Source organism: Tachypleus tridentatus, chromosome 9 (assembly GCF_004210375.1).
Source record: "Tachypleus tridentatus isolate NWPU-2018 chromosome 9, ASM421037v1, whole genome shotgun sequence".
Taxonomy (NCBI): domain Eukaryota; kingdom Metazoa; phylum Arthropoda; class Merostomata; order Xiphosura; family Limulidae; genus Tachypleus; species Tachypleus tridentatus.
Window position 1 is genome coordinate 67,328,656 of NC_134833.1, and position 9,876 is coordinate 67,338,531.

Genomic DNA, 9,876 nt, shown 5'->3' on the forward strand with positions numbered 1-9,876 from the left:
CAAAAAGGCTAATAATAATAATAATAATAGTGATGCAGAGTTAATAATTGTGCTACCTGGAAATAAATAAGAATAAATATATTGGAGTTCTTATAATTGGGTCTTTGTACATCAGCATTGTCACTGTTGGATCTTTTCTTGGACAACCAATACAGTCTTCTGGACAGTATGTGATACAGATCAGGTCTAGCAAAGAACAACATGGAAATTTCATTAACATTGAGTCTTGATAACAAGTATACATATTTACATGTTTTAAGAGCAAGGGATGTTTGTAACACATTCTGTATAAATACAGTGACTTCATTCTCTCCATCACTTTGATGACATCTATGAAGAAGACAAAAATAATCAATAAATATTAAAATGTGTGTTTGTATGTGTGTTTTACAACTTACTGACAGATTCAATAACTGTATGATCATGTTTTGTTACATATGGACAAACAGAGAATGGACATTTAAATACACACTGCTGACCATCTGATGGGAACGTATGATTGTACAACGTACACAATAGTTTGTCATTAGAAATATGTTTACAGTGATTTCAAAATGGACAAGTAAAAGCTTGTTACTGAGTTCCTCAAAGAAGCTGGTACAAGGGGCAGATTCAAAACAAAAACAGCTGGACAAACGAGATGTAATTAATCAAAGTAGGCTGGTGATGTATGTGGCATCTAATGGAAATCCTGTTAGTAGTTACTTGAAGTGACAAGTTCAGGGCTAAGTGATGTATCTTTTAAGATCAGTTTGTTTAAGTATATGAAGAATCGGGAATCATGAATAATTAAAAGAATCTAGTAGCTTGGATCGACATGTTGTTTTTTAGAGTGTTTTGTAGCTTGGAACACCATATTGCACTCAGAGTGTTTTCTAGCTTGGATTACCGTGCTACTTCTGAGAGTGTGTTCTAGCTTTGTTCACCCTGTTACTTTTTAGAGTGTTTTGTAGCTTGGATCATTGTGTTACTTTTTAGAATGTTTTGTAGCTTGAATCACCATGTTAGTTATAGTGTTTTGTAGCTTGAATAACCGTGTTGCTTGTTAGAGTGTTTTGGGAGAATTTTTATGAAGTATACATGTTCATGTGAAATCTTAAAATGTTGACTTGCATGAGTTTCATGAAACTGTTATTGTAATTACAGTGATTTATAATTTCATACTGACTTTCTGTAACTGTGACACAATATTGCTGTTATTTCGTATCGTGTGGTAATTATTGGTTTTTATGGATTTAGGCTTGTCAACTCTGGAGGAGTAAAGTATCTTAAACATCTGGACTTTTCTGGATGTAGTGGACTAAGTGATCTTGGACTTTATAGACTTGTTGAGAGCATGATTCTGAAACCAGCACCACAGACAGTTAAAGAACTGTGTCAGAAATCGTGGGGAAGGAACATTTTTTATAATAACGAAGAACAGTTTGTACATAGTGCTGGGAACAAAACTAACCCCCATTGGAATTTTAATTGTAATTCTCAGTGTGATATTTGTACATGTGCACATCTTGTCAGAAGGAATGGAGGCAGTTCGTTATCGCAGTTAGAAAAGTTGTCTATGCACTGTCCTTTCCGTACCACGTGTTGCTGCCACACCTATAACCATGAAACGGTGAAACAACTTTCAGAACTTTATCAAGATACAGGTGTTAGTAATCATTCCTGCAGTTTGGAATTCCTGAGTCTTTCTGGTTGTTACAAAATCACAGACAGAGGTTTGAGGTATGTTTTTATTCTTTGTACAAGCTTTATCTTTCTTGTACCATGTATAATTGATAGAATATTAAATATACATGTTTTAAATTGTGCTTAAATATCCATTTAAGGTAAAAAACTGTACAAACTACTTGTAAAGTATTTTGAAATAAGAGTGTGAAATAGTCATTTTTATTGTCGTACATAGATGTGTATAAAATTTCCTAATGGAATGTTAATCTCTAATAAATATATACATATATGTATAACTAAATAAGTCAGTAGCACTTTTAATTTAGGAACTGAGTGGTTATTGAAATAATCAAACATTTCCATGGTTTATCAATTATTTAAGAACTAGCATTATGTATAAATATGCTTTTAATAAGAATATGCCATTGATTCATGTACTACTCAAGATTTTTACTGGATGCCATTTATTACATAAATAAAACAAGTCTATTCAAATTTATTGACTATATATTTTTATTTTTGGTTCTTTAATAAACTAGTTAATATTGTCAGTAAGTTTTGATTGTTTATATGTTGAAATATGTTAATTTTCTGAATCTATAGCTAATAATTTACTTTTGGGTTTTCACCCCACCCGTGTTGTAACTGAGTACATTAAGGATTCTAACTTGATATGTTTGCCAATTTGAGTATCAAGATTTCTAATATTTTGTTCCACATTTGTGAAAGTCCATGCAAGTTGTTGTCGTTTCAACCATACTACCTTATCAATTGTTTCATCTTTTCAGTTTTATTATTAATTTTAAACTGTAGCTGCTATCATGACTGTTATGTGTCGAAGGTAGTACACATACTTTGTTATTAGTGATTGGTAAATATAATAATTTTCTTGTTGTATTCATAGACTTTATCATTCATGTTTTTCATCTGTTAAAATATACATATTCAAACCACCACTAGGTGTGGTAAATCTCTCACAACTTTAATAAAACACAAAATACAGGAGGCTATCAAGATGTTGCTGTTTTAATATAACACGTAACTTTGGAGTATACATAGTAACAAATAGTAACACTACTAGTTGATTTTAATCCTTAGATGGCCACTGTCTCAATATCTTAATTATATATTAAAATGGTTTCTCTTTCAGAAAATTATTTTCATTGTTAGGTGAGGTTTTATAATTGTCTTTGTTTCTTGAACTGCCAACCTACTTTTCTGTTTTAACACTCTTTTCAGTTTTTATCTAGTTTTCATATCAGCTGTGGTTTGTTAAATTACTCTTTCTGGCTTTAATATGCTCCTTTTATTATATAGTTATCTTTTATATTAATTTTGGTTTTTCTGATTATCCAACCTTTCTATTAATCACCTTTTATTCATTTTATAATTAGATTTTCTGGTGATTGTGGTTTTTAATATACCTACTAGAGTACCATATTTGATATTTTTCTGTTAACAAACAGTTGTTTTTCATTTCTTAATTCTGTTTTCTGTATTATTATTATTATTACCACTTTATTTGTACTTACTGCCACATTTTCAGTTTTTGTCCTTGTTGATTCTCATTTCTGGAAAACCTTATTTCTATATATGTCAGTTTTGTTATATTATTAAATATTGAAATTTTACTGAATTCCAAAATTTGAAATGTTGATGAATAATTGATTAAATGGAAGATTCCACTATTTTCATATAAAAAAATTGGTGGATCAAATAAAAGTTTCCCAAAGTTTTACTTCCTTATGGGTATCAGTTTTCGATTGTTTGAATCATGAAACACAAATACTGCTTGTCCTAGGTTACTTACAACATAAAAACCACTCCAAACTCTCTCTTCTTTGTATAAACCAGTTCTTTATATCATTCTATGACCCATTACCCTGAGATTACAGTTTTTCTTAAACAAGAGTCCATTAAAAGTTACAAAATGTTTTAGGGCAGTGACTTTAAATTTAATTAATAATGTACCATTATCAGCTGATCTTTCAACACAGTTCCAAGTGGAGCAGAGAGATTAGTGAAATTTGGAAAGTGAGTTATGACTGGAACCATTAATTGGTTATTATCACATAAAACTACTGTTCCTGTTTTCTGCTTGTTTAAAATTTTTGAACAACCCCTAATTCAATAACAATCTTCAAGAACAAAAATGTATGATTAAGTAACAATTATAATTGAAAATGTTTCATATTTATACTGTACATATAATATGAAATCTGTGACAGCTGAAAATACAATTAATATTGTACTAGTAGTTTCACCCTATAAATTTTCACAGGTTTACTCTACTGAAATTAAGTAAACTAATTCTTCATTAAAAATTATCATCCTGAAATTTAAGATGATGAAACTAGTAAAGATTCTTATCATAGTGTGTGATAAAAATAACACCTAAATAGAACTAGTTTTAATGATACATGGGGCCTCTTTAAGTAGATTAGTCTTGTTAGATTGTTTTAAATTTGTCAGGTGATTTCTTACAAACACAGTGACATAAACTATTTATTCAATAGCAGCTACATTACCATCCCCTGAGTGGGCATGATATAAATCATGATTAATGAAAACTTATCTTGGGATATGACAAGTTGCTTCACTTACATGCCAATTTAAAAATGCAAAAAACAACATCCAAACTGCAAAACAAAATTTGCATGTATATATCCATGGACTCAATAGACACCAAGTAGTTGTGAAAAAATGACAAAATTTGTTTGTACCCCTCCTTGGACCTAATGAACCAACATATTAGTTTTGGTCAAGGTCCATCCACACCTGTGAAGTTTCTACATGGACATACAACAGTCAGTGCTAGTATATTTATATAGATACAACAGTCAGTGCTAGTATATTTATATAGATACAACAGTCAGTGCTAGTATATTTATATAGATGCAACAGTCAGTGCTAGTATATTTATATCGATACAACAGTCAGCTCTGGTATATTTATGTAGATTCAGCAGTCAGTGCTTGTATATACAACATACACTACTATAATATTAATATATTATCAGTTTTCTGTGGATAGGTGAGTTATGGATATTAATGTTATTTAATCTTTCATTAGTGTAACTCTAAGTAACACTGATTATATTTGTAATAAGTAAGTCATCTATTAATTTAATGTTAGACTATTACTTAGTCTATACAAAGATTTTGGTTTCTCCTGAAGTTGTAATAATCACAGTTTGGTAATTGAAGCACTAATTTATAATTAATGATTATTTTAATGAGTTAAAACACTACTGAACAGTGAGAATGATAATAGTTTTATTATTTTGAAAGTTGGAATAATTGGAAACTAGTGTTGATTATTTTTGTGGTGACAATAATATATTTAGTCATATGTTTGGGTTGCACCATTAATCAAGTTAATCCAAGGAATGGAAGTATTTACATCACTAACAGCAACAAAAATATTTTCAGACAAGTGAACTGGGAATATGTAATACTGTTAAGATACTAATGAATTCTAATACTGGGACGTTATATTTATGGATATAAGTTAACTTTAGCCTTTTGAAACTTAAGATATGTGTTTTTAAAAATGTGTTATCTTCCTATTGAATGTTTCTCTAACAACTCATTACCCTTAAACTTGTAGTATCAAGTTCTTCAAGACAGACTGACATCATAAATATGTCCATATGTGAACTATTATTTTATCTTGATAAATTTGTTAAAAAGAACAACTATGTTTTCATTTTAAGATCTTAAAGGTTATCATTTTTAATGTTCTGTTTATTAAATTTAGTCACTTATTAATTTTTTAGCATTCTGAGTCTTTTTGTTTTACCTGTTACTTACTGATGAAGTCTGATAGTTCACTTCCTGTTACAGATTACATCTCTGGTAGTCTGCTTCTTGTTACTTACAGGTTACGTCTCTGGTAATCTACTTCTTTATTATGTTTCATGACATGTACTACTGACTATAGCATTGTTTTAAGTTCATTATTTTATTTGGTTTCTGTGTAACATTTTCAGGTACCTTGCTAATTCTGGTATTGAAGTCTTTATAAATGTATTTTTCACTTTCACATATCAACTGAAAGTAACAAAGACGGTGTTGAAACAAGTGTACATTAAACTTCTTAATGTGTCAATTTATATACAACATACATGGGAAATCATGACCAGAAACAAGTGTCCCTTCCTGAAGATACATGTGAGAAACTACAGTAGAGGAACTCTACACATGTATCAAATTACTTAATTTATAATTCATTCTATTTAGTGCTTCTGTCTTATTGTTTACTGTTGTATTTATATTTTTGTAAGCATGAAAGTATAAAATTGCCATTAAGGTTAATTAGATTGTTCAAAACATTTTGGTGAATGTTTCAAAGCAGAAAACAGCTTTGATCAGTGTTGAAACGTAAGATAAAGTATATAGTACTATTAATTAAAAATATGTGTAAACAAACTAGCACTGAATGACAACAACAAAAGTAGCTGTAACAAGAAATACAACTTTTGATATGGAACGACACATCTTTTAATAGTAAGTTACATGATAAGTTGTTTCAGATGTTTGGCTTTTTTAAAAGTATTCATGTTATCAAAGTACTTAAAAGTAGGTTTTGATATTTGTGGTTGGCAGAGCACAGGTAACTCACCATGTAGCTTTATGCTTAATTGCAAACAGATTATCAAAGTGAAAATCTAAAAATACACAAACTGTTTTTAATAGAAACAAGACAGGATTAATAGTTACCAAAAGTTTAAAATGACCTTTCTACAAATACTATTGTTGGTCTAGATTTTATTAAATCTCTAAACGAGGTGTTGCATTTCTGAGAGAAACAGTTTTCAGAAAGGTTCTTTGGAGTTTTGTATGAACAAAATATCTGTTGTGTTACATGGTTGCTTTAATCCTTACACCTCATCTTAGTTGTTGTTTCTGTTGGTGTAGTTTTAATAATTCTCCTTTATCTTAACTGTTTACAAAAATACATTGTTAATTGTTGTCTCAATCTCCTTTTCAGCTTACTTGCCGACTCTGGAATTTTTAAGTACCTGCAGCATTTGGATGTTTCAGGCTGCTGGAACATAACTGGATCAAAGCTGTGCGATGTGGTAAAGATGGCTCCGGAACTTGCAGCCGAACATTTGTATTATTGTGATCATATAGAAGAAGGACCGTATCCACTGGAAGCTAATGGTTGTCAGAACCTTGATTGTAGGACACGTTTGTGTTGCTGCAATTGATTAGAAAGTGGAAATTTATTTAACTATTTTAAAAAGTGTATACAATATAGCTACCCAAGTAATTTATTATCTAAAATCACCAGGTCCATATAGCTTCTGTTTGTAAGTTATGCATTTCGGGTTTTGCAAAACTGATACATAAACACTTTGTTAAACTAGTAGACGCAGTTAGACTTTATGCTGTGATTATATAATGTACAGGTTGAGATAAAATTGTTCTACTCATGGTGAAACCCAGAAGAAAGATAAACATTGTGGGCATGTTTGTACATAACAGGACTTCGGTAATATTCAGAATGTATATTTTTCTTTCAATAAATGTGACTACAATTATTTCAAAAATTCAAGCTAAATGTAATGGATTATTTGTGGAAACTATTGTATAGTTTTAATATGATCAGCATCTATGCATATTGTAGTGGGTGAATAAAACGTGAACCTTCTCACTTTTCATTTTTTTGGAATGCATGTGTGTGCACATACAAATGATGCTAATTAACTTTGAATGACGGACCAAAATTATATATTGGGGTTGATGAATTTTTTATATCTTTCTCTGTAGTAGGAGAGTGTTTGGGTGTATCCTGTCTCTTTAGCTCACGATATGGACAATGTTTGTTCAAGCTTGCTTGTATAGTTTTAACAATGTGTGTTCTCTCCCTCCACCAGCTTTTTTGTTAAGGTGTCACTATAATTCTCTCTAGTAAGAACAGTGTTCATCTTTTTTTAACAAAAGTAAGTTTAACTACATGAAAAATGCAAGGTTTAGATTATTATATATAATAGATTATAATGTATTCTCAAGATGGCTAATATGGATATTAAAACTTTAATTAAAATAAAGTACAGAACAATGTTTTGACCTTCTTAAGTCAGTTGTTAACCTGAAGATGACCTAAGAAGGTCAAAACGTTGTTCTGTACTTTATTTTAATTAAAGTTTTAATACCCATACCAGCCATCTTGAAAAAACATTTTTATTTCAAGTGGGTTTCTCATCATCACAATTTAACAGATCATAGATGAAAGATTCCACAAAGTGAACTTTGATGGTTATGCCATTTATTATATTGATTAAAGGAAAAACTTATCAACATAACCAGTTAACAATTATTAAAATATATTTTATATAAATATAATCATAAAGATTACCATAATAATGATCCTAAATCTTGAAAGGATGTACATCCAGAGTCTGTTAAAATTAATAGGCCTAATGTTACTTCTTTTGTGTTTCCACCATAAGGATGATCTGCAAACTGCTTGAATTGGAAATAAATTTTTCATAGCTTTCACACATACTGCTTAAAATATGTTGTCTTTAACTTGATCCATGAGAACTTGGTAAGCTAATGATCATTGATGTTTCTCTTCAAATTCTGTGGTAGCTACATGAATTTAAAAAGGTCATCTGATAGCGTATGTTTTCTATTTGAGAATATTGTTTATGGATGTACTGTGGTGGGAGACCACTTGTGTGTGTGTGAAAAAATGAGTGAAATCATATGAGAATTGTCCCTTTTATAAGTAAGATATTTCAAATATCTGTTTGTTTTCTATTGTGTGAAAGGTTTAGCAAGTGTATATGTGTCAAATAAATTGCACGGTAGCTTTAAACTTGGTAAAACAATAAAACTGGCACACTTTTGTAAGGTTCTTCTAACCTTATGGGGGAAGAGGTAATTGCTTCTCCTGCCTTCTTACCATTGGCATATCTGATCATATAAATATAATGTAATTTTGTTAAGTAAACTAAACTTCTGTTGTATACTTAATTTGATTTGTCCTGCCAGATTTTTCCATTAACTTGGAAAAATAAAATTAACCACCATTTTCATGCTTAATATAATTTACGTTCTATACATGTCCCTCTTCTGTTTTAAGGTTTTAGTTTAAATACCCATCTTTTTCAGTTGTCCCTTAAATTATGTTTCTCACAATTTTAAATAGAATTTGTAAATATGTTTTGTTTGGTAATTTATTTAATTAGTTTGGTTATTGTTACTGCAGTAAAGCTTTTATTCACTAACATTGATTCATACAAGTTATTGGAAATACTAAAAATAAATCTGCTAATATTTTTATTTGATTTACTACTAGTTGCCAAGTTATAATGGTTTCATAGATTTCCACTGTATCACATAATACTAGTGTGAAGGACAGGGTCATATAAAAACAGCCATCACCATAACTGGACTCATTACTGGAATTTCTGCAACAAAGGGCAACAGAATATACGTCTTTAGAACATTGCTAAGAACGTCTGTCAAGATTCTAAATAAATTTCCTACAGTCTTTCAAGTTATTGTAATTTTGTTTGAAATTGATTTCGGGAACCAAACATTGTGGTAATAATGCCACTGTTATTAACTGTGGACAGAATGTGAGGCTTCACAGTAGTGCAATTATCTTTGTGTGATATAAAAAATTATTACAGGCAGGAAGTTAACTTGAGTTCAACCTTTTAAGGTTAAGGACCCTTAGGTAACTTGCAGGAATTGCTGTGTTTCGCAGTTTGGTCACTAAAGTACTATATTGTTATGAATGTAGATTCAGTTTTTTATAAAATTTTATGCAGACTTTCTGCATATAGTTATTGATGCCACATTTAAGCAGGATGTAGAAAAGTCAAACTTGTTCAATAAAGTTTATACTTGCTTGGTCCTCTTTCTCCATCGTGCCTTCCTTGGAGTGAGGTTGTGCTCATTTGATGGGTAGTACAGACTTTTATAAATTAGTAATGCTGAGAGTTTTCTTCATTGAAAATAAAGGCATTGATCATTGGTATAGGTTTGTGGTTGTAATTTGATGCAACTCAGACATTAATGTTTTCACCCATCATAAAAAGCAGCATTCCTCTTAGATAGAATTATAAGCATAACAAATTACAGAGTTCAGAAGCACTGAAGGTGAATATTAAGTATGTTAAACCTTATAATTTTGCTATTAAACATTCTCAAAAATATTATATTAAGAACTAGTGTATTTCATTTA

At 30.2% G+C, this 9,876-nt stretch overlaps 1 protein-coding gene across 6 annotated transcripts in view; it reads left to right on the forward strand.

Annotated features, from left to right (window-relative positions):
- The window catches only part of LOC143225382 (F-box/LRR-repeat protein 5-like), a 30,420-nt gene extending 20,874 nt beyond the window's left edge, over positions 1-9,546 (forward strand). For all 6 annotated transcript variants that reach the window (XM_076454671.1, XM_076454669.1, XM_076454668.1 and 3 more), the window contains 2 exons: positions 1,240-1,722; positions 6,661-9,546. In XM_076454671.1, the coding sequence (XP_076310786.1) occupies positions 1,240-1,722; positions 6,661-6,883 (706 nt within the window). In that variant the 3' untranslated portion in view covers positions 6,884-9,546. The remainder of the gene's footprint in view (positions 1-1,239; positions 1,723-6,660) is intronic.
- The last annotated feature ends 330 nt before the right edge of the window (positions 9,547-9,876 follow it).